Source organism: Ambystoma mexicanum, chromosome 11, assembly GCF_040938575.1.
Source record: "Ambystoma mexicanum isolate Mex_15411 chromosome 11, UKY_AmexF1_1, whole genome shotgun sequence".
Classification (NCBI taxonomy): domain Eukaryota; kingdom Metazoa; phylum Chordata; class Amphibia; order Caudata; family Ambystomatidae; genus Ambystoma; species Ambystoma mexicanum.
In genome coordinates, this window is record NC_090934.1 from 1,029,845,545 (window position 1) to 1,029,871,997 (window position 26,453).

Below are 26,453 nucleotides of genomic sequence, written 5' to 3' on the forward strand. Positions count from 1 at the left end.
CTGCAGTCCAAGGGAGGAATCTCCTTTTTCAGAAGACTTCATACATTCAGCCCCAGAGGAGGCTAGAATCTTCCTGTTAAGAGAGGAATGGCATTGTACCACATCCAGTGTTTGGTGCTTCGCAGGTCGTAACACAGGGTTATTAACCACTCCGCACCATGTTCAATGCCCTACAGACAATCCTAGCAACCCCTTTTTGCATCCGGACTTTCTCTTGTTAGAGGAGGTCAGACAGCTCTTGGCAAAGGGTGACATAGAAGTGGTGGCCTGTTCAAAATGAGGCAAGGGTTGGTATTCTCTGTACTTTCAGGTTCCAAAGAAGGGCAGAGTCTTGCTTCCCACTCTGGACCTGAAGCTCTTGAATGTGTACCTGTGCAAGGAGCAGTTCAAGGTGGTCACTCTTATGAAGATTCTTAAAGCCCTTGCTCTGCAGGATTGGTGTGTGTCCCTGGACTTCCAGGATGCTTAATTTCAGCAGGCTATCCATCTCAAGCATGTGAATTATCTGAGGTTCCTGGTGGGATCTGCCCGCTAATAGTTCAAGATCTTGCTGTTTGGTATCTCTTCTGCGCCCAGGGTCTTCATCAAACTGCTGGAAGTGGTGGTGGCTCACCTCAGGAGGGAAACCAAACTTGTCTTCCCCTACCTGGATGACAGACTCGTCCAAGCTCGCTCCCCAGATGAGGTGTCAACACATCTGTACTACATACATAGATTATTGAACAGTGTGGGCTTCTCCCTCAACTTCAAGTCGTCCCATGTTTTGCCATCTAAGTCCATCAGATGTATTGGTGGAGCTATGGATACTCACCTGGGGCATGGCCTTCCAAGAATCGAGTAGCAAACGTCATTCATGTCTTCCGATTTCAGAATCTGGTTTCAGCCTCTGCTTTTCTTCACCTAATCGGTCTCATTGCTTCATTCATTCATTGCCTTCAGTAGCTATTTCGCTGTCTGAGGTCTCAGTTCCATGGAAACATATTGGATCTTTTGGTAGTCTTGTACTGCAGGTCATGGGACCTTTTATGGTGGTTCCTGAAAGACAAACTTCTGAGGGGGTTGTTGCTTCAACAACCTTGACCCAGAGTGACAGTGGTCATGGGCGCGCCCATAAAGGCTAGCATGTCCACCTGTTTGATCTCACAGTGAGCAGACCTTGGTCTCTGTGGAAACCCAAGAACACACATATTTGATGGAATTATGAGGGATGATTCTATCTGTGGTTGTCTTACCCTCTTCAGTGTGTGGTATTTTAGTTTTGACAACACAGTGGCCATGAACTACCTCAAATAGCGGGGTGGTGTAGGGTTATTTGCTGTTTGCAGAAAAGCAATGTAACTGTGGTTTTGGGCTCTGGAGAGCGGCATGTCTAGGTTGGAAGCCAATCTAGCTGGGACCGAGACTGTCAGCGGACATCTTGAGCAGTGACTGCAGTCTCCCATGAATGAAAGCTCTGCCAAGACGTTCTAGATGAGATCTACTTATGGCGGCGTCCTCAGATGTATCTCTTTACTTCCAATGTGAACAGGAAGTGAGAGTTGTTCTGCTCAAGGGAATTTCCTCTGCAGGGAGTTCTGGGTTATAATTTGTCAGTCAATTAGGACTCAATCTCCTCTGTGCATTACAACCAATCCCTATCATTTTGCTAGTTCTCAGGAGCCTGTGACTGCTCAGGTGAATGATGATTTTGATTGCTTAGGACTGGGCCCAGAGACTGTGGTACTGGAGCTTCTGGACAGGTCTATCTTCCCTCACTGGCACCTCTCGAGGAGAGTCGACCAACACTACCAGTCGGTGGGTGGCTGTTCCTCCACCCGAACCTCAAGTCTAAACCTTTGTGCGTGGCTGCTGAGACGCTGAAATATATGAATGGAATTTGTCAGATAATGTCCTAGACGTGCTCCTCAGCTTTGATAGCCGTCACCAAATCCATTTCTGCCTGCAGGTGGCATACATTTTCAGCTCGGTGTCGGGGAAGACGTCTGGACCCTTTCATCTGTCCTACCTCGTAGTTTCTGGATTTTCTGTTTTCTTTGACCCGCAACAGGCCTGCAGATTAACACTGTGAAGAGGGGTACCCAGCTGCCATCTGTCTTCAATTGGACCCCAGAGCGGGGCGCTTTCTTTATTAGCCACGTTGTTATGCTGTTCTTGCCATGATTGTGCAACCAGTTCTCAATGCGCTGGTTTGTTATTTCTGCGTGGGATTTAAATTTTGTTTAGACTATTCTCAAATTAGCTCTGTTTGAGCCCCTGCACTCATTTCATCAAGGTTGTTCACCCTTAGGGACTTGCTGCCACCACGTCCCTGCATGGGTTGGGGCGGGGGAGGTCCCTGGATTAGAGATTTGTCAAGCGGCCACATAAGCCCTGCTGAACACATTTGCCAAACATTACTGAGTATTCCCGATCTGTGTGGGATGCTCAGTTCAGTTAAGCAGTCCTCCAGAAGAGATGTATGGTCCAGGTGGTGTCTCTTCACTCGACCCCCCCCCCCCCCAACACCCTCAGAGTGTCTACATACTGCTATGGGAGTCTTTCATACAAGAGGTATTAATTGGAGGAATTCATCTATTGCAAGAAAAAATAACTTGCGTCTCAGTACATTTTTTTCTGATGGATGATCCTAACACAGACTTTATCACTATCCCAACCTGCCCCTCTTGGTAGATAGCTTGTACATCTCATCTGTCCTGCTGTACCTCAGTTACTGAGTTTTATGGAAAAAGGGCATAAGAGAGGCCATATTAGGTGGCAGTTCTATATACCCTGGCTGAGATGTCCTATCATGTGTGGGCATGTAGAGGTGCCCATGGTGGTAATAAAGTTTTCTAATGCATTGGGTGCTCAAGATATAAGGAATGTGTGGGAAGAACATCCATCTGAAAGAACATTATAGAGGGGTACATGATTTGTTCTTCTAGAGAATTTAGGAGAAATGTGTGTAAATGTATATATTCTCTCCTTTCAAGAACCTGGCCTTGTCAAATATCGAATTGTTTATTTCATAGACTTTCAAGAGAAAACTAAACGTAAACCTCCACAGTTAGGGCTAGGTGCTATCCAAGGATTACCATGAATGGTTGTAGTAATGTTAAATAAAAGTATCTTCAAATACTTGGCTTGCCCATATTATTGAGTAAATTGTACTGATGAGAATTGATCAGCTGAGTCCTGCTTTTTTCAAGTAAGTGAGGCAACACTGCTGTGAAAGACATTATTCCTATAGGTTCAAGCATGAGAAATCGGTTTTAAGAATTGAACAGTCTTTCTTTCCTCTAAGATACTTCAAATGCATAGGTTAGTAATTTATTATGCACATACTGTTACCTGAAGTATCTAGTTGTCCAAGATCTATTTTGTTAAATGAATGGCTTCTACACTAAGCAGGCATACTTGATATACCCACTGATATTCGTTCCCCGCCACACATCTGCGACAAGAAACATGCTAATCTTTGAATCAATGTTTTGTTTTATTAAAATAAAATCAATGCAAAGGTGGTCACCACAATGTTACACAATCGCAGCCAGTTTACAAAATAATTGACCTGCCTGCATTTATTTGACTATTTCTCACACGCAAGCATTCATTTTAATAATAAATTCTGTTTACAAAGTGAGGTCTGAATAACAATAGTATTCTAATTGTAAATGTGCCGCCTATTGGATTTGAATGTTCCACATAGCAATCAGGACGGCAGATGGGTCGTAGCAATAAGATGATTCTTCAAAACATTTGACTTTCTCTTATATGTTAGCATCATTACACTGCTCATAAAGTTACACTTCCCAAATGCACAAGTTGTGTGCACCCCAAATATTATCAGGAAATGCTGTTAACCATTTAACTATCACATTCCCCCAACTTTCCTTGCAAATATGGTGCTATGCGCCATCTACATGTGTGTGCAGTTTAAAATATGCCTGCAAAAACCTACATTAGAATTCTGTAGGTTTTGGGTTAGGGAAACTGTTATTGATTCAGAACACACAGAATGTTGGTACACCCACCCAATCATGGAGAATGGTTTTACATATGTGTCCCACCCCTCATAGTCCCATTGTGCAGTTTTTGGAATGAGGGGTATATGGGATTTACATTTACATAATGTTTATGGGAGTAGAATTGACACAGTTAAACCTGCTCTCTTTTCCCATTTGTTATTAAATAGCCATGGCCGTCACACACCACACACTAACAAGAAATATCTTTATTAGGCTCTGAAATGGATCTATTCATATCACAGCCCAATGTTCACTATTTCTATGAAAACACTTTGGGTATGATTTTTAAAGTGGTGCACTGTAGTGCTATTTATATAATTGTGCACAAAACTCAGAAATGTATTTTAAGTTCGATTGAATTGACATCTCACTTTTACATGCAGTGAGATTGCACCCAATGTATTTGACACCTTTTAAAACGCCCCTCTTTCTGGGAGTTAGCAGGAAAATAGTTGAGAGCATATATAATTACTTTTGGGTAAATCTCATACTCACTTTTCAGGAACCTCTTGGACCCTTCAGATCGAAAATCTCCTAGTCAGCAGGCCCCTCCAGATATGTCACTATGAAGTTAGGGTTGCCTGAGATTCTCTTCTCTGCAGGTTCCCTTGTGGACAGCACTCATACTTTGGAACAGGAATCTTTCTTTCTGCTGCCCTTGAATAAGTCTCTCTTATTCATCCATTTATATCCCCGGTGGTGGTCTGTACTGCAGATTCTTCCAGTGTATGAATCTTATTGAATCTGTGCTCACACTTTTCAAAGTGTGAGGTTTTCCAATGCGTATGTCATAATTATGTCATCCTATGCGATTGGCCTGCACTTTCCATTGGCCTGCTTCGCGAGTCAGATACTCCTATTGAATCCATAGCCCCACTCTTCATTGGATTATTATAATTTCTATATTCGTGACCAAAAAAGGTGGTGGCCCGATAGAATTTACATGCTAAATTGTTTTTTTTTCTTTCATAATTACTACCTGTCCTTGCAGACACACCAGCGATATACATTTGTGTAATGCATATTAATAATTGTTTTAATGCTAATTTATTTAATATTAAAAATCATAGAGCATGCATATGTGATATCCTCAAAGAGGAAACTCTTTGCTTCGAAACACACCCAATCCCATGTTTGTAGCTGGAATGGTACCAAAGTTGAACCAAAATAGTTTCCGTATGCAACATGTTATTGTAACTAATGGGTGCATTTCTACTATGAACATTGTCTCATGCATTCCATGGTGAGTTGTACAATACCTCTCCAGAGGCCCCTATACAACACTATTAGTCATTAATTGATCGGGCACTTATGACTGGCCACTGTCCTGCTTGCATTGTTCCCAGCAGATTGTGGATTTTTATGAGAGAGCAGGGTCTAAAGGTGTCAGCCAATCGAGGAATTTATTTTTGCGGCTCGGTCATAAATCAGACAATCACTCCACTCCAGATCTTGATGCTCTGTGAAGTTCATTTCTTTGGTATTTTAGTTTGTTTTTATAAGAATATACCTAGGAAAAGTCCCGAAAGTGCAGGCCGAGTTTACTCTGAGTTGAAACCTGAGTTAACTTGAAGTCCACACAATATAGAACCTGCATGAATACACATGTTGTCCATAACCAACACAGAACCATTGCTTTCTCCTTCAGTTACATTGTAAGATATTATTCAATATTCACATTTCTTATACGTTTTGTATAATAATCTGACGGTTGTGGGAATAATCAATACAATGTTTACATTACAATATTTTTGCCACTTTGAGGCATTGGATGCGAAGCGTTTGTTTTGGCTTCCTTTTTCAGGTATAGCAGGGAAACTGGGCATGTTGCATGATTTGTAAGGATCTGTTGCAGTGTATAAATGCGGTGTATCGTTCCAATACTTTCAGTTTGTATTTTGCTTTCAGTTAATTTCATAATGGGACAGGCACAGTTCTCTTGTTTTCACTTTTAATTGCTAAAAAAATGTATCTTTGGGTGAAAGGTACTCCAGGGCCATTTTCTGTCCTGAGACACTTGTGGCACTGTACCTACCATGTGTCGAATGCATGCTCTTGGGTGTGCAGATGAATACCTGCATCCCACAGGTGCACCGGATCCATAACAATGGAAGAACTATGATATAGTTAAATCAGAAATGTGCACTATTTTGGCTCCTCTCATTTTGAATTCAGGCAGTCTTCATTTGCATCTGGTTCTCCACACAGATGCTACTTTCACAAGATCATGTGATTATGTTAGCAATATAGTCTACTAATTACAAAATACTAGTGTAATTACATTATGCTGGTTTGGATGAATCTGTACTCTAACCTTTTCTTCATGTAATTTCCATAACTGCTTTTCTCATGCCTTGGTCACAAGCTCACAAGTTAAGCGCTCGCATCTGACATGTGGCTTGTCTGCACCTGGAAATTACAAATACCAGCAGGGCTGATTCGGCCCTTCATTCCGAGGTTGACAAATTAAGGTCCATTACATTTCAGAATAATAGTAACTGAGTAGTAATTACAACCATTAGAAGCTAGAGTAATCTGGCATGTACCATTAAATAAACTGATTTAATCATTTAGCCTTCTTGCAACTAAAATTCTGTGCCATGCCATTTAAGACAGTTCCGGCTTTCAGTTGGTATACTACAAGTTTTACTAAGAAACATATACTTCAACAGTAGGTAAAGACTTCAGGTTCATTCGGACTGCACATTGTTTTCTGCTGTAACTGAGCTGGATTTTGAACAAGGTTGTATCGGTCCTCTGTAAAGTGACCTTGTACTCCGAGACACCCGGACGGCCTATAGAGCTAAGGTTTGCTCAGAAGTACTTTAAGATGAGATAGCTGCACCTTGAGATGGACGGGGGTGCAGATGTATTACTCCAACACCAATCAATAAGGATAACTCAATAGTTTGGCAAAGGGAGTCTGTTTAATGACAAGTACACAAAACGGGGAGTAATGGATATCAGCAGTGATGCGATCGTCCTTCTCGCTTCAACTCCAACGAACTTCATACAAGTTGTAACATTTATACTCAAAACTCGTCATAATTGACGTGTAACACTCAAAAGTTAACATGGAATTCTATTGATTAGGAAAAGGTAACTTTACTATAGGTACTATAGCTTAATATGGTAACAGAGTGAGGGGATTGGGCGTCTAAGTCCTTCCTTCAAAACCGACTACTGTAGACGTCACTAAAAGTACAGCGTCTCATCGGTTCTAACTATAGGACCCTAGATTATTTGGTCCATTGTGATTGGGTTGGCACCAACCCCATGCATAATGTTCTACTTTGCTTAGCAGCACGCAGAATGGTCAGCCATGCGGGATGCCCCTTCGTTACCCGGCCTTCCTCCGATTATGGTTACAATCAATCATTACTTTAATAGCCATGTGTCAATTAGTTCACTGTGGTTGGCCTCGAAACTGCATCTTCTGTCTGGAAAGGTTCTGATATCTCTGCTTGGTCCGGTGCCAAGTGTAGGTGTGAACCCGTGCTTCGTCTTGCTCGGCTGGTCACGTGATTCCCACACTGGGAATTTGTCTCGTTTCTCTCAATTTGTGTATTTGATTTTCGTTTCACCCGCCACCTGCCTTCTCCTTATCTTGATCCTTCAGAGGCAGGATATTCTGTTTTTAGTTTCAATTAACTACCGTTCATAGCTTCTATTGGTATGACTGTTTCCTTAGCTTTCTTGCGGTTCCAAGCATATTTACAGGTGTAAACTGGTTGAATATCTTCATCTTGCTTACAGCTTGAACTTCTTTGTATTTCAACACCATTCTCCCCTTTTAGGTTCACGATATCTTTATTCATGGCGTTTCGTCTGTGTGAGTCATTTGTTGGTTGTCATTTCTTATATCTGCACGTTAGTCCGGGCCCTCGTGACGTCACCATTCATCTTTCATTAAGGCCTTTTTGGTTTCTTCTGGGACAGTACTTGGGCAATCTTCATTTAGTTTCATTTGCTGATAGGGTTTCCTCAATGGATACCTTACTGTCCATAGTTTTCTGGGTCAGTAGGTGTTGCTCTTCTAATAGGCACTGGGCAGAGCCCCACTGCGGCTCTCTGCTGGTTTATTTGCTCACCATACATCACATATCTTGGTGTGAACATTCCTGGAACTTCAAAATGGGCGACTGGAGTGCAGGCTTTATTTGGGACCTCCTCTACAACCTCTGGGGTGACCTTTGGTTTTAAGGTTTATGTAAAGAGTGTTGTCGGGTTTTCCTGATTGTATGCCCGTTTTCAAAGGCTGCAAATCTTCAGATAGTAAATACACGTAATGAAAATCAACAAGTTAGTGTCCTTTGGAAAGTTTTTTTTCTCACTATTTTGACATTTGGGCAGCCCTCATATTAGTTAAATGTTGATACGTTTTCTGTTTTGGTTAAGACAAAATCCATTTGAAAGTGCTGGTTTTGTTTTAATCTTTATATGTGAATATAGTTTCATGGCATTTAAAAAACATGATTTAATGCTCTAGAAGAAATGTCAAATGTACCATAATATTACAGATAGAAAAAAGCCAGGCTTTTATTTCAAGTAATTGTAGTGCTATAATTCTTTAGGTTTTCTGCCATGTTTTTAGATAAGTCTTAATTATCCTTATTAAGCAGAATGCTATTGCTGATATTTCTGCCATATTTTTTCTCTGAAACAACGCAGCTTAGCAAGAAGAGCGTTGGCTCGTAATAGCCCGTGTGAAGTGGCAGCCTCCCTTCCTTCCACAAATATTCCTGCTAAAAAGTCCCAAAAACCTGCAAGAAGGTGGCACGTAGCAAAAAACGCCAGGGGGAAAAGGCCTTGGTAACTTAACTAGCTGGGTTATAGTGGATAAGACTGGGGACACGACTAATGCTTCTATAGAAGATCATGATACTAGTCTAGCCTCAATGACTGCACAACCTTTTCCTAAGGCCTTGGACAATGACTCTACCCCCAATGTCTCTCAGCGGAGACTTCACCTGAGTACAAACATAACGAAAGAAATGCAACTTAATAAGGTCCCTGACCCTGATCTCAACTCTGAAAATAAGATATGCATTATTAAGAATAGTAATCAGAAAAGCTGTTACAAGTGGTTATCTCAAGGACTGCCTTCTTAGAACGTTTGCATCGAATTCCGCAGCTTCTAGTGCTACTATCGGACAATTTTGAATTCTTTGAACCACGAAAAGAAAATAATCCAAATGTCAACGCAATACATTGCAAGCCATAAAACCACAGTGAAACTCCTCTGCATTTTTCGTGTACAACATTTGGCTGGTGGGGTTGAGCTGGATGCTGATGTGGATCTGATAGACCCAACACTACCGGCTACCACCAGAAAAAACAGTGAGTCAGTTACCGTTGTTCACCTCTTGAACAAGGACATGGTTCAACTCAGATATTCAAACAATGCTGAAATGGCCAGCAGAGTCTTTAGGAAACTTGGTTAACTTAAGCAATTATGATGGATGGCTATACCATCCACCAATCATTTGAAGGGTAGACGGTTTGGGGGACTTGTTACGGGGGTGAAGCATAATTTGAATTCACGAAAAACTCTACTGCTCAACATGAATACCTATTAGCCGAGGAGGTGACCATGTCCTTCGATGACGAGTACAATAAGATGTTGCTGATTAATGTGTACAACCCACGTGGGCCGGCACACACAGATCAGCTACAAGAATATCTGCTTGAAATATTTGTGAATTGGGAGAGTAGGCATGGCGAGGAATGTATTATTGTAGGAGGTGTTTTGAACTACCATTGCTGATGCTATAGGTATGCTGGTTGAGCGTAATTTACTCGCTAAAAGCATTATGACGCAAAGTCCAATGAGGGAGCATGTTGACTGAGGTTTTTTCATTGCTAATTGCTAGGAACTTGAAATGATAATCTAACTAAAAGTGATACCCCTGGGAGGTTTACTTGGAGGAAAGGTAAAGCTAGTGTTACTGAGATTGTTTTTTCCCACCACATTATGATTCTGGCCACATGGCAAACAGCAATTCCTAACCCTATACTAAATAAAAGGCTTTCCTCTTGATCCCGCTAACCACATTTACTATCTTTAAGATTCCACTGGGAAGCTCTTCGCTTCACTCCTTTTCAAGGAATTACAAAAGTGGGTAGAACATAAAGGTATCCTGGATAGATACCAGTGTGGATTTTGCCCCGACTATTCAACATTTCATAACTTGCGGCTTATGGATTCTTTGGTAAACAAGCACATGGGCGAAATAATCCGCCCCTATATGCTGTATTTATTGATTTCACAGCAGCCTTTAATACAGTTAGAAGGGAGCTGCTTTGACGAAAATTAAATCTATCGGGCTGTCCACTGGGGTCTCCAGTCCTGATAACACTTGTCCGGAGGAGCTGCTCAACCCCACAATTCCCCCAGTGTCTCTGATCAACAACTAATGATTAACAGCTGAAAAACAAACACCCCTCGGGGGGGAAAAGGGGAAGTGGAGAAAACAATAAACAGAGTTCTACTTCCGGTGTGGATGGAAATTTGCAGAGGAAGACATAAGACAGGCAGGTTAACACACTCTACACAACCCCTCCTAAAATCTCAAAACCAATCCCATTCCCAACATATACCTGTATTCCACTTAGTTTGGGTAGTTGACACTAATGTTGAAACATGAAGCAATGAAATTTTCAGAGACGTGGGCTTCTCAAAACATTCCCTTGGTAAATGGACTGTGGTTAGGTAACTTCTTTAACTTGTAAATTCATTTTATTATTTACACAAGAGTCACCATGGTTCCCAGTTCGAGTTTAAATGAAGAAAAGTGTCTTTCTCTATGAATTCAACATTAGACTTTTCAACTTGCACTTTACTGTATTTTGTATTTCTTACTTCTTTAAAAGCTCCAAACACTTTATTGTCCGTGTTTTAAAGTCTTTTGAAATAAATGTATCAACCTCCAAAAAACTTTTAAACACACTGACTGAGATGAGGCTCTTACTCTGCCTCTTGCACTGAAATGGATTAGGCACAATCAAACATAAGAAGCGAACAACTCACATGAAATGAGAGCGTCTTTCTCCTTCCAAGCAATGGCACTCACTGCTGCTCTCCTCATGCACATTGTTTGTGTAACGCGAAAAAAATACTTTTAAAAATACATGTGCATTACTTCATTAACAATTTCGTCAAGCGTTGCCAATCATTAGCCCCCTAGCGCATGCGCGCAGCAGAGGAACTTCTTCTAGATACATGCAAACATCAATTTAATGTACATGGGTGTTTTCTCTTAACTTGCGCACTTCTACTTAACTTCTACGCATGCGCAAGCAACAACTCTCCCTCAAGCATATGCACTATGGCCACTCACTACTCAGAGCTGACCAACTCCACATAGCTACTAAAAGACGCTACACGCGAGCTGTCTCTTCCTGTAATAACGGAGGTAATACTCGATCCCTGAACATTACGACTTCCCTGCTTGCAGTCAGTCAGAAACAGTTTTACTAGTAAGGCACCCTTTTACAGTCACTGTCTGATGTGCCTCAGCAACATGTTTTCAGAAATTCCTTCTGATGAACTGAACAAAGTCACAAAGCAACTTTCTCTTTAAAACAGAAGTCTCTTCAAAGAGGTCTAAATAACGAAATACCTAATTAAAGAGAATGCAAGAACTTGATAAACTTTCTCAGCTTGAGGCTTTTTAATCAAAAGAAACGCTGCGCTCCCAACAGATTTCTGGTTGTCTTGTCTCGCGTATATTTCAAAAGTGAATTCACCTTTCCTTTCTCTCCTGATTCTCTTGTTCCTAGACTTTGGGCCTAACACAGGAGCTAAACATAAACAGGACCTTCCTGTTGGGAATTGGACGATGAAAGGCAGTTTAGAATGCCTATGACTCAACAGAAGAGAATTCATCAGCCAATGAACTCCCTGCTCCATTGTCGCCATGCTGGGTTGGGAAAGCTTCCTTCTGAAAATAGAACGTTAAGGCCAAACGAAATATCCCTTTCAGAAAAGACGTCAAACCCTTTAAAACCAGAGTAATGAATTAACTCCAATATTTAAGGAAACTCATGTGATGAACCTGAAGTGCTTAGAACCCATAACCCACACTCCTAAACTAGCCTAAATATCGAGACCTGTAGTGGGGATACTTTACTACCTAAAGCTATTTCACAAAATTGCAGGGTCAATCAGGGATGTGTCACGGCCCCCCTCTTGTACAATCTATGTCTCTGATCTTCCCCTATTTTTGTCCCTGACCAGATGTTGTCCCCCTAAAATAGATAAAACACACTGTACGGTTTTGGCATATGCAGACGATCTGGTGCTACTGGATCATACCTTCAGTAACCTACAACGCATAGCCAACGTCCTTTCGGTATATGCAAATGATATTAATGTTATAATTAACAGGGAAAAAGCCCAGATCATGTTATTTTCCGCTAAACTAATAGCTAGGCTTAGGTTATTTGTTCAGAACATTGAAATCGCCTATACCTCACAGTACAACTATCTGGGGGTTGAATTTGACACTGTACCAGGCTTCAAAACCTGTATTGAAGTCTGAACTAGTAAGGCAACAGCTGACAGCAATAATAGCGCAATTTGCCAAAAGAACCGATGGATATTTCGATGGCGGGAATAAGACCATTGTATTTACAGTGCTTGGTCCCGGCTGTCATTTACAGTCTAGAGAGTCTCGTTGATATTGATCTAAAATGGCTCCAGCTGATAGAGGGTAGATTCTGGAGGAAGTTACTGGGATTGCCAAACTAAGTACCTATGGCTATTTTGAGACTTGATCTGGGTATTGATTCTCTTGAATCCTTGATCCTGAAAAAAATAACTATTATCTATATTAAGATGTTGAATGGGCCATCTTATCCTCTCCTACAAAGTCTAGGAAATCTCGAGCAGAGATTGGTAATGAAGTCTAGCTTTATTAAGAGCGTGAACACTCTATTTAAAAACATAGGATGGACCCCCAAATGGGGAGAAGACGTCTGTAACCTCTAGCGTCGATAAGTCGCCTAGACCTGTGGGACTGGAATGAAAACTTGGCACACTTGAGCTCACTAAAAAGCTATGCCTTTGTGCCTGATGTGCTATACACTTTTAAGAAGATGCAGCCATACTTAGTCCTATGCCCCTCAATCCAATTGAAGAGATTTATTCTCATTTAACGGATTAACCGCCTTCCCGTGTTGAGTGTTCTGGGTCCTTCACTCTCCCTTAATAAGGCACATATTGCATGTTCTGACAGAATGGGTTAGTCTGTGTGCAGAATACATGAACCATCTGGGTAAAGTTGTACAACAACTGGATACCATCAAGGACCATCTATTCTGGAAAAAATGCCTAAACACATGCACTAGGAGACTGCATATAGCCCTGTTAAGAATCTGGAAGGTGGCGGAAAATAGTCTAATGAAGACACATGAGGAAAATGTATACACACACATACGCTTGTGTCCCGGTCTAAATGGGGAATATGATGATGATATGGTCTGTTCTAGCTTATACTACATATGCTGCTAATCTGCTCTGCAGTTTTATTGTTTACTGTTAATTTGCGGCGTTAAACAGTTTTGCAGTTTTATCACTTGATATATTTTATCTAATTGAATATTCATGTTAATGACTTTGACATTGACACTTATTCTGATTAATTGTTGATTGCTTGATAGTGATTTTAATTTTATTTTAATGTGTATGAAATTCTGTTTTTTCTGTGTTCATTATTTATTGTGTATGTGTAAAGTTTTAAACTAAAACTATATCACATTAAATAAATTAAGTAATTATGGCCAAAAAGTAACTGTGCCACTGTTGTGTTGATGACAGAATGTGAGAGTTTCTTGGAGGATGGACTGGGCAGTGAAAGCACTTCGTCTCAGGGAATTTATCAACGTGAATCCGGAAGTGACTCCGACATCTTTCACTTATCAGGCGAGGGAATGGATGATATGGTCTTTACAAAGGTATGTTTCACTTACATTTTAATAGTATTTAAAATTAATAGTATTTAAAATTAAGATGATTTAATCCAATCGGTTCAATTTCATGTCAACACACATGCAGTAGTCCCAATCAGGGAGATGTTCATATTTTCAAATCCTGGAATTTGCACACATTTTTAAGGTTCAGAGATTCACAATTGGCGTGTTTAGGCTTTGTTTGTTTAAGCATAAACCCATCAACATGAAAATACTACTTCAGTAAGATATCAAGAAAACACCTTTGGTTTCTTGATTACATTCTTAACCCCATAGGCTGCCATTTGTCAACTATCTCCCCAAAACTATCAAGTGTAGCACTTGGTGAATGTTCTGCTTCTGGGGAGATGACTCTGGTGAAAAGCATCATCCAGTAGGTTCTGTGAGGCTCATGGACGCAGAAGAGAGGTTTACAAGAGACTAAACCCTATATGCTATTTCTGAAACTGCTGATAGTCTTGCAGTTACTACTTGGACCTTTAGAAACTGAAAATGTCCACTTAATTCAAGTTCTCTACATCAGTACTTTTGTTTCACCTCTCGTCTGATGCCCCAACTTCGTATTGATTCTTTGTTATGTGAAATTGTAAACATGTTGGATTGGAAGGGGTTTTGCAGCTTATTATGTCGAATAGGCCATTTCATCAATAAGCCATACAACCGGCTAATACCCATCATGGGAAGTTGACCTCCTGCTCAGAGCCACACAGCAATGTGTATGAGAATTAGCTAAAAAGCTTACCTTTTGCATCGAATTAGAAAATGATCATTATCATTTAGGGTGGTGCAATTCTTAATATATCACTGGTTTGATAAAGCAATGTACAAAATAGCATTGCCCTATCAGACCATGCAGTTTTCTCTTATGAAGCAAAAAGCAGGCTTTTCAGCTTATTTGCATACCCTTACGTAATTTCTGTGTGACTCTGACCTGGAAGTAAAATTCCAGTGATAGGTACCGCATGTGTGGATTTTTAGCCTATTTTGCTCCCACATTGTAGGTAGAAGGGTTTTATTTTTATTTTACAAACCCACAGTATTTCTATGGTGAATAGTAATCAAATCATCATGTCAAACTCCCTATGAAAACAAATTCAGTGCTAAAGGCATAATTGATTTACAAAACGTTTGATTACGTTATTTTCAGTTATCCTCTTGCAAACACTATGTACAAAAACTGTGCTACGGTAATTTCATATTTAACATTTGTTATGTTTATAGGAGCTTATTTTACAAGATCTGGTACCTGAATTCTGACGCTGATGTCTGCTCCTTTGGCATTGCTTCTCATGGCTCAATATATCCTGGATGGGGCTCTATGTTAATGTTAAACATCATTTATACTGCGCACTATCACCACCGGAGTGGTCCCCTGGTGGAACTTAAAGGCAAGAGGATAGGCTGGGTTAGTAAGGTGTAGCGGGATAAAGTTAGAGCGAGATTTGTGATGGTCCTGTTGGCAACTTTAGTTCGGTCAACACTGTTCGCTGAGCATGGGTGCAGTTTACGAATCTGTATACTCCCATGTGTTGTTGTGCGAGACTATGGGCTGTTTTGTTGTTGCAGTGTAGTGAAGTGCATGCAGTTTGTTGTGCAAGAAGGGGGTTGTGTTTGTTTAGGGTTTGAGAGGTGTATGCAGAAAGTTGAAGTTTTAGTGGATGGGTTAGTGGGTTTGGTTACCTCGTTTTTTCAGACATCTGTGTTAGGTGTCCATGGCCTTGCTGTCTTCTGGAGCATTCCTTGGTGGTTAATTCGCCTGGTTCTGCGCAAGGCAATGGTATGTCTCTGTGACTGTCTAGTGATCTGTGAGCGGGAAAGGGTTAAGGGCCTCCCCCACCCCAGGGTTGAGATCGCCATTGTTGTGGGTGCTCTTTGGTCGTCAGTGGGCTCTGCCTGCCATCCCCTGAGCGCTTAAGGCGCGGTTCCCTCCCTACGAATCCTAAGCTCTCCCTGTCCTGTTGGGTGCTAGTTAATGATGAATACTCCTTCGTCTCCAGCTACAGTCCCTGTCCCTTGGGCTTTGCCTAGCGAAGGGGTTTGGTTTGGGAGAGGGCTAATGTTCAGTAGAGATCTTCTTTTTCCACTGGGCAATACTTAAAGTGCACGTTAGCCTTTAGGCCTTCTCTTACACAGTTCCTTTCTGGGATCTCTACTCTACTTTAGTTCATCTGTATACCCATTTACTTCCCCCATCCTGCACACAACCCCCTCCCCCCAACACCCAGAACAACAAACCTATGAATACCTCATATAAAGTTGTAGAAATGTGACTGATGGTTGAACTAGGAACTCTTATTTCACTGTCTCCTTTCTGGTACTCCATATTTATTGTGAAGAAGTTAAAGGAAAAAAACAAGTTAAAGCCTAAGATATGTTACCACTAAATTTTAAACCATGACACAGGGGCTAGCATAATGTCTTTAATTCCACTGAACCTCAGCAGCGGGGTAACCATAGCAAAGTTGAAAGAAAAGCATCATTCTGCCAACATAAAGGATGATGTCATAAAGGTTGTCCAGCAATATGAGCCCCCTCTAAGCAATACATGGTTATTTTCTGCTCCTCTGTCTCAGATAAGTCTTGTGCGGTCCTCTGCCTGTTTGGCTAAGTTGTTGTTTGGCCTTGAAGAGGTTTTGAACTTCTTGTATTGTTTGTGAATGTTCTTTGATGTGCTAGTCTTTGCCTTTATTCATATTTACAACTGTGTATGTTCCTTTAGTTATATTTTGTTATGTTTGCCATGTCTGGTCCTTATTGTTAAATAATATCCTGTCTTTTTCTACAGTTTTTCCTATGTATTGTCCCTTAAGTTACCTGCCTTCTAGCACCTCACGGTAGCATATCATGGCCCCATTTTACCCCAAGAGAGCAGTGGTGGTGGGGGAGTCTCCATAGAAGTCATATCCCTGTTTGCCTGCTAAGATCACGGCGTTGGTACAATATTTCCCAAAAACATGAATCAGCCAGGTACTTTAATCTCAAGAATTGTTTCAAATCGTGCTTTCATTTTTTCACATATGAGTATGCCATTCTGGAAGTAATTGTAAAGACATTTGCCTTCTTTAAATTGCTGGAAGATTGTGTCAATCTACATAGTTTTAAAGTATATTGTATATGCTCGTTCATTCTCATTATGATTTTGGACAACATTGTTCAAAACGTTGGACAGCAGGTATAAATATTAAATAAACTTCTAGTTGGGCGAAATGTGCTTTTTTTTAAAAATCCTATTAAGCCAAGTCTAACAAAGGAATTGGGGACACTTTAGAACACAGTAATAATGTGATGTGTTGGAAGTATGGTAGATCATACAATCTTTTTGCAGTGACTAATGTGGAATCTTCTATCCACAACTATTAAGCAGCCCTAAGAATAACTCCTTTCAGGCAATTAAAACTGATAATGAAATGTGACTCAGTTCATTTAAACTGGACAATGTTTTATTTTTGCAAAAGGTCTATGTAATCTCACTTCTCCCTGGCATAGAAGAGGCCCACTTGTGCAGTGTTTTCTGGGGTGAAAGTGCCTTTTTATGACTGTGGCTGCCAGTGTGCCATCTCCTGAAAAATGACAGATTTCTGGGTTCTGACTGGCACTGGGAGGGCCCTGGGACGAGATACTTCTGAAACTCCCAGATCTTTCATCCGTCCACGAGCAGAGGCAGGGTTGTCAATGTTCTGGAAGAAATTTAAGAATGTGTTGCTCCCCTAACAGCTTTTATTGTTTTGGTTCTCCATCTTGTTGGGATTGCCACACACTAAAGGAGAATTAAACATTGTTGGCTCCACCTTCAAAGCGTGACATAGATTGGCCGTTATACTCAGTATTATTAATGCATATTCTCCATTGCTGCTTGTGATAATGAATGGAGTTCTGATAGCTCTTGAGAAACATTTTATTGCGACCATGGGGAAACATCATTTAGTTACAATTTGATACTTTTTTCCAGGTGATGAATTTATTTCACTGGCGGCCTTTAAGAATGGGGGGACTTCACCTTTCGAGATGTTCCCATACCACAGAGTTCATAATGCATTTTGAGAAATCCTCACTATCTTCCCCTCACAACCAGCCGTGTTTGACCTCTAACAAGATGCTATACTTGCACTAGGTGAAAGGAAATTACTTGTTATACACTTAAATTGTCACACACGCTCCAGTGAAGGCTGTCTGGTCTACTTTTAATGCGTGTTTGTAGAAGAATCGTTGTGTCCTCGGGTATTGGTGTATTGGTGGCTTAAGACATTCTCCTTTTTCTCACCTTTTGGTTCTTTCTATGCTCGACTACTGTAACAACTTCTTCCTCAGTCTGCCTCTCCCCCCCACCCCCCCCTTCGCCCTCTTCCACTTATCCAGAAATAAGCTGCAAGACTTATCCTTGGCCTCAAGCCCAGGGACCGCATCTCTCCAGCCCTAAAATCTCCCCACTCGTTCACGGTGGCTGTAAGGATAAAATTAAAGACCCGCTGCATCATCCACAAGGCTTTCTGGGGCCTCGCCACATCCATCTTTCTCTCCCCAAATACCTCCCTGCTAAAGACCTCCGGTCCTCTAGCTCCGACTCTCTGCTGATCAGACATCTTTCCAAGCAGAGAGTGGGGGGTAGATCTCTCTCCTCTGCATGAGCTTCCCTCTGGAACTGCCTTCCTGCCCCCTCAGACTTGAGCCGGATCTCCTTAAGTTCAGGAAACTTCGCAAGAATTTACTTTTCTCCTCCTCCTCCCCCCTCTCCCCTCACATCCTTGCTAATACCACCCCTGATGCCCGTGACTGTTGCCTTGTCCTTTATATGTCTTAGAGGGGCCAGACCACCCTCCTCGTCCAGTCCTCCCCAGCATACCTAACCAGCACTTGCCCTCAGGCACCCTTCCCCGACTAGCCTGATTCTGGTGCCCCCACCCTCACTCCCCCAGCTGACACGTACCCCTGCACTTTGCATCCTGCGCTCCTCTCAGCACTTGCCCTGCCTCTGGGTCACATCCCTGCTGCACTTTTCCTTCCACCCCTTAACCTATACCAGCCATTCTGCCCTTTCCTGTCCCCTCCCCCTTCACTTATTGTCTCTGCACTTGCACGGTCCAAATGTCATAAGGCCAAGTAGGATAATTTATTGTTGTTTCTCCTCTGTTCCCCCACCCCCTTTTATGTCTTGTGGTGCCTCGAAACATTTTTGTATAGGTGCTATGCAAATGTCCAATAAATGGAGTCCTGGACACTTTCTATATTTGTTCTTCCTATAGAATGTATCTGGCGTTTAGCCCTACCAATGGATCCCCGGGAGTTAGGAGCATGACAGAGAACAGTAACAATTCCTAAACACTGTAAAGTATCCTGGTGATCAGGGTACTATGTTGTATGCAAATACCTGTAGAGAGATTAGATATTGCATGACACGGCTGTTGAGCCACTGCCCATTTTAGTGTCTACATTATTTGAAGTCTATGGACACATAGCTGAATAAAGGTTTACACAAAGTAAGAAAGATTGTGGCCTTCACGTTGCCCCCCCCTTAAAGACCTATGTACACAATGCTGACTTTAGAAGGCTGCGTCCTGTATGTCTGTGTTTAGGGGGAGCAGCTTGAACGGAAGCAGGTAGAGCATTCCGAAGCCCGTGGAGGTAAGTGTGTGTTGGCGTTGAGTGGCCTTCTACAAAGTTGGTTTTGTGTATGCAGGATTTACACCCCGAGCATGAACAACAGTCCCACCTATTTTGCCCTTTACAATCTTACTGTAGAATCATACCCTTTGCCAAGCCACGAGCTCTACATTTTACTCCTATTTTATATTTTCAAATGAATTCATATCATTAGAAAACCAGAACCATCTGGTCCAGCTAAATGTGATAATTACCTTGCCTGCTGTAACATCATATTCTCTACTTAGCCACAAGCTCTTACTTTGCTGGAACACTGTGGATTTGTTGTTTTGTGAAATATATTAAGTTCTCTTTTACACAAAACAGATAATGGGCTGGCTCAAAAAATGCAGGGACACACCCTTTGACAGGTTGCACCCAGCTGCATAGACCCTTGCACTAAGAACCGTTTTCAGAGTGGTTTTTGTGCTCCGTTTTATTTTGCGAGTCATACTTCCCTTCGCTGCAGCTAATATTGTCAACTTGCACATGCACTCATCGCATTAATGTCTTAATTCAGAAGCACACAAACCTGTCTAAATGCCCTCATCACACTTCCCCTCTAATTTTACAATCTTCCCCAGATCTGCTCACCCCAACACCACCCTAAGGGTTGCCACTTTGGCATCCTATTTGACAATGATCTTTAGTTCAATACTTCCACTGCCACTAGAATACTGAACATTAGAAAAACATCTCTCCTGCGAAAACGCCTCTCTGTACTCTTCACCCTTGTACTTAATAGAGTTGACTACTGTGTGAGCCTTCTTCTAGGACTTCCCCCCCCCCCAATCCTTGCACACCTCTAATATAAGACACTCAGATTCACAACTCACACAATACAACTGTAAATTCTTATCTCTGACCTCAATGCACTACATTCCTAATGGACAGCTCTCCGTTGCCTACCCATTTCCTCTTTAAATGTATACGCCTAGTATTCAAATCGGTTCAGAGCCTACGTAAATTGCCTCACCTCCCAAAATGGCTGCTAGTATCTCCAACTACACTTTTAATGATCCTCTCATTATTTCCATGGCTTGACCTCCCTGTGCATCTTTCTGCCTCCTTTCCTTCTCGCACCATTTCACTGGAATTCATGCTGTCCCAAAATTAAAGATATCTCCAGCCTAACTCTCAGTGAATACTCTGACCTTTCACTGTACACTCCTCCCATATCCCTAGTTTTTGGTCTTGTCCCCTGTCCTAGATCACAACCTGAGAACCTCATAAAAAAGATCTTTGTACTTTTTCTCATGTTCTAAATTGAAAACCACACACATGCAGGGTTGCTCTGTTCTAGTGTAGGATTATGTATACTTGTTTTTGTTTGAAATGCCTTCTCCTTAATGAGTACAAATTATGCTATATCTTTCATCTGATTAACTTCCTGCAAAATGAAAACGAATTGTTCAGAATGGCTAACCAGCTAGATTGGAATTCGCAATTTCTGCTGATCAGTTTTTGAAAACGATGTATTTTGCATGGGATTATAGTGGGAGTGATGTAAATTATCCTGACTGGTTGGTGGGGAAAGTAACATTGCTTTATTTGTAAACAACCCAAAGTTACTCCCTATTCTTGGATTTACATGTTTTTAGTGCCGTTTTTAGGAGCAGAAAAAGGAAGGATACTTTAAATTATCTATTTATTATGCTGGTTGATATTGAAGCTAAACAATTTACCTAAATTATCCTGAAAAAAGTAGTCTCCAGTTTATGGCAGTGGGTGATTCAGATATTATAGTTTGGATTTAGAAATTTGGCATCTGCTGTGTACAACTGTCTAACCCTAGTTCAGATGTCCTATCTGCATTTCTGGCATAATTGTAGACGATTTGTACCCTTTGTGAAATATGGTTTTCATTCAAGGTGATCATTTGTTTATTTTGAAAATTCGGTCCAGGTTATTCTTGGTTCTTCCTGCGTTACAAACAGGCATATCAAAGTATTAAAGCAGCTGTGCATCTTTGTGCTCCTGAAGTTATTTTGATCTTTCTATGTATGTAATAAATAGATCAGCTCTTTCAACTTATCATGAACAAGTACATTTCTTCCCCTTAAGTTTCTTGCTGGCCTAGTGTTTGAAGGACAATGTCACCCTTTTTATGTGGAATCAATTGGCTTTGAGCATTTAGTTATTGCCCTTCAAAATGAGTAATACTTGTTTTTTATACAAACTGAAAAACAAATTATTCCAGAACCAATAGCTTAATTATTTTTTTCCAATTATGCACTACCGTGCAGTAAATTTGCTTATTTTTTTCTTTTTTTTAAAAAAAAGCTTGGATTTTCTAGTAATATTAGTTAGTATCTGGGCGTAATATTTGATAATCAAAGTAAATCGGAGTATCTACTACAGACTGAAGCTTACACACGAGCCACACATGTCATGTTGATTTATACTGCGCACTGCTACCACCCACGGGCAGTCTCCAGGTGCTCGTGTGGCTATGCAAGAGAGTGGCCTCAGGTATTAGTGGGGATAGGATGAAAGAATAGGTTCAGAACCAGGAGGAACTGGCATCTGTGAGCGTTGTTTTGCGTGTGGGAATTGGTTCAGGAGGCCCTTTGTGTTGTAACGGTATGGGTAAGACTCAGTGCATCGGAATGTGTGCTACTGTTTGTGTTGGTGTGTGTGATGTGGTGTTGGGTGGGTTGTGGTTGTGCGCCCTGGTTAGTTGTATCCATCAGGGGTCCAGAGTCGCGGGTGGCTGGTGGTGTACGACTATTGTGTCAGTATGTGATTGTGTAGTTGACGGTTTTATGTGTTTAGGTGTCCCCTCTAGGTGTGCTTCAAGGATCTCAGAGATATGGTAGGGTGTGAACATTAAATTGATTCTTGGTGTGTTTGTGTAGTGTGGTTAGCCCATAATCTAGTGTAGTGGCGTTGCTGATGTTGGAGCAGCAGGAAGGGGGAAGATGGGTTAATAAGTTGGTTGGTTTGCTGGAGCCTTTGGTGGGACTTTTTGGTTGCCTCTTAATGGTATTTACCAACGTTCTTGACAGCGCTTCGTCGGCCGATCTAGCTTCTGTAGGTCTGGGCTGACTTCCCTTGCGGTTATGGTTGCAAGTGGGCGGTTGTACCTAGTGTGTTTCATCCTGTTCATCCAGGTTAGTTGTGGGTGTTGGATGCAGACCTGATGTCTGGATGGTTCCCAAAAGGGGGTGCGGCAGAAGCTCTGAATATAGTGCGGAAGTTGCTTTGTCCGTCACCCTAGGTTATGGATGGGCAGGTTATGGTGGCCCTATTGTCAGTGGGCCAAGTGTGGGGATGTTGGAGATTTCGTGGTTTACCTGTCTGAATTTCCTTGGTGTGTAATTAGGCACAGTGCTATCCCTAAAATCTGTCTGTTGCTTGTGCAGCCTTCTTTTGTATTTCTATCTGGATGTTGGGCGTGGTTTGGGTGCGGGAAGGAGGTGTGGGTGGTGCAGTGTTCTATTCCTCGAAGCTAAAGCCACTGTTATCTGTGACCATTTCCCTTAATGTATTTCTCTTTGGTCTGTGATGTTATTGCTGCCAATGTTCCTTCGCGGTAGTCGTAGCCTGTTGAATAACCAGGTTTTCAGTCATTTCCAGAATGTGATTTGGTCTTCTGTGGTTCTAATTTCATTTGGCATGGTGTTCCAGAGGTTTGCAATTAGATGTGAGCCTGCTGTTCCTCCGAATTTCCTTTTTTTGTATTGTTTTGTCTCTTATTTGTTGGTGGTCGCTTTGTGAGGAAGGAGAGGTAGGGGAGTAGTCCTCTGAGTAGTCTTAGGAGGAAGAAGCATTTTGTTGTGATAGCGTTGACTTGCGGTTCCACGGCCCATGAGTATTCCTAGGTTATTTACTATGTTGGAAGTCTGCAGTTGTGTTCCCATGCCAGCCGGCCAGTCCAGTTGCAAATTGCCTGCGTTGATGTCTGCGGGTAAGAGCATTATTTCAGTTTTTGCCACGTTCAGTTTGAGGTTGTTTGTTGTCATCCAACTGTAGATGTCTGTGAGGCAGTTTTTTGAGGCAGTTATTATGTTCCTGGGTTGTGTTTGTGTTCACGATCATTTGTGTGCCATCTGCGTAGTCGTAGGCGGTTAGTCCGTGGGTCAGAGGCGTAAGCCAGGATTGTCTGACAGGTGGGGCCTAAAGCTAATGTACTTGGACCCACTGCAGTGACATCAACGCCTGTAAATGCCCACACAGCAATGCTCAGTGGGCATTTACAGATTTGGGGTGGGCCTTGCCTTCTCAGGCTCTACCCTGTCTTCGCCTCTGCTGTGGGTTCGAATTATTTTCATCAGTGGGCACATGTAGTTTTTGAAAAGCATGGGAGAGAATGGATCCCGGTGTGACTCCACAGGAGATATTTTTGGTGTTTGAGATGAACAGTGTTAAGTAGGTTATTTCGGTTTGTGAATAATGAAGTAAGCCATTTTAGTGCAGATTCTTGTATACCACATTCCACAAGTCTTTTTATTAGTGTTGTGTGGCCGATTGTGTTGAAAGACGCTTATATGTCAAATAGTATGAGGGTGACGGCTGTGTTTATTTTCAGGTCGTCTCATATCAATAGGAGAGCTGATTCTGTTCCTCTCATTGGTCTGAAGCCAAGTTCTGACCGGTCGAGTATTCTGTTTGTTTCGACGTATTTAAGTAGGATTTTGTACATATGGTTCTCCAAGATCTTTGCTGAGTAGGGCAGTTTGGATATCGGGCTATAGTTGCTCAGGTCTTCTGAGCTTTCTGATAACTTTTTTTGCAGTGATTTGAAGTTTGCTGATTTGAAGGAGGGTGGTACGATTCCTTTTTTGAGTGGCAGGTACATTAGGTACTGTGTCGTTGAGGTTTTGTGGTTGAGGATTTCTTTGAAGATATACGGGGCAGAGAGCCTTGAGAATCCTGCAAGGTTGGTGGTGTTCATCAGTGTGACAAGGCTTTCTTATGGAATTGCTTCAAGGCAGGTGACTTTTGCTGTAGTCTTTGTATCTCCCCTTGTCTGAGATATGGCGGTTGTGGTTGTGTTAGCCCGGGTTGTGTTGATGGTCTGCTGGATTGTTTCTGTTTTTGATCTTAGGTGGTTGGTGATGTCACAAAGTGCTTGTGTCGGGATGATGGATTTTTGCAGGAAGTGTTTTTTGTAATCTCCGATTTTAAAGAGTTCTTTCTGTGGATTGTTTGCCAATTCAATTCTTGTGGTGTAATACTTTCTTTCTGCTTTGAGAACGGTTGATTTGTACAGTCTGAGCTGTCTTTGGTATTTTATATTGTCTTGCGAGATATGGTTGACTAACAATCTGCCTAAATGCGAGATATGGTAACCATACAACTGTGGGCTACATGCGTCAGACTGCAAGTGATTAGGTTATAAGAATTGTGGGTCCGTTTAATAGGATGCAGTCGTTGCTGTGCCCCCTGCGTGAACCACGCTTGCTTGTAAGTCACTGCTGGTTGACGATTACAGGCAAACACGGTCTGGAGCTGCTTCTTATGGAGCTGCCCTTTGCCTTAGGGCCCATAGCCGACAGGGGCTTCACTGGCAGTGGGCTGCCCTGATAAGATGTGTAATATGAGCGTAATAGGCCAATCAGGGGAGGGGGTGGGCAGGGAGGCCAGATCCACCCAGTAGGAAGCAGGATGTGGTCACGCAGGGTGCCGAGTCCACAGATACAACGAAAAAAGTTCAACATTTCACTATCAACTGAAAATCGCAATGGATTGCTGGAGACACAGCCTCACCTCTGAGCAAGGGCCCAAAGTGGCTGAGGGAGGCGAGGAAGCACCGTGTCTAGACCCGTGCTTACACAGAGGAAGGCCAATAAGGGGAGGGGGCAGGCAGGGAGCACGGATCCAACCACTGGGAAGCAGGAAATGGTCTTGGAGAACTCTAAGGCCACAGCTGCAACCATAATTGTACAATCAAATGAAAATTAGAAAGGATTGCTGGAACACAACCTCACCTCTGAGCCAAGACCCAAAGTGGCTGAAGGAGGCGATGAAGCACCGGGTGTAGGCCTGCGCTTCTGTTACACAGAGGATGGGCAATCAGTAGAGGGTTGCAGGCAGCGAGGTTCGATCCACCTTCTGCAAGCAGTCTACAGCTTAGGATGGTCTCTAGGATCCAGATCCTCTAGACAGGGATGAATCCCCTCCACCTCTGACCCATCAGCAGGAGGTTCTGCGAGGGATTCTTCTGTTACCAACTCAGCCTCAGCTAGTGGTGGGGTCACAGGAGTGACCTGGTGTTTGTTTTACAGGAACTCTCTTCTTGGAGGAAGTTTTAGGCCCTTCTTTCCTTTTGAGACTCTCTATTTCTCCTTGGTCTCAGGGGGGAGGTCTCTTAAGGTTGCCTCCCTTGCTTTTCTTGTCAGCTCCCTCTTCTTAGAAGGGGGCTTTGGTGTGCTGGAAACTACAACCGGGGCCTTTAAGTCATTGCCTACCAGTCACTTCAGACTGAACACAGTGATTCTTACAGTCATCTTATTGCATGTAATGATAGCTGGCAGTATGGGACCTATTTGGACTGCACCTCATGCTAACTTGGTAAGCCTTTTGGGGGCCTTAGCAACTTCCTCAGGCTGAAAGAAACATTCATCTACCACAGTTATGCTGGCCCAAGTGTCTATAATGGCAGGAGTGTCCTGACCATTGATGAGCACACTGTCTTTATAAAACTAGTATTATCAGTAATGGAATTATAGACTTTTATGTTCTGTTGTTCCTACAGTCCCAGGTATACTAAAGAAACTCTGGCTTGAACACCAATGGGTTCTTCAGTGTTGAGTGTGAAATTTAGCACCTATCCTTGCAACTTCCACATCATGTGTAAAGACTAAGAAGACAGATGGAATCCCTGAAGGTTTA

General features: G+C 42.1%; 1 protein-coding gene across 10 annotated transcripts in view; it reads left to right on the forward strand.

Annotated features, from left to right (window-relative positions):
- The window catches only part of AKAP13 (A-kinase anchoring protein 13), a 1,883,770-nt gene that overhangs the window by 1,177,756 nt on the left and 679,561 nt on the right, over positions 1 to 26,453 (forward strand). For all 10 annotated transcript variants that reach the window (XM_069624282.1, XM_069624281.1, XM_069624277.1 and 7 more), the window contains one exon: positions 13,828 to 13,964. In XM_069624282.1, coding sequence (XP_069480383.1) covers positions 13,828 to 13,964 — 137 coding nt within the window. The remainder of the gene's footprint in view (positions 1 to 13,827; positions 13,965 to 26,453) is intronic.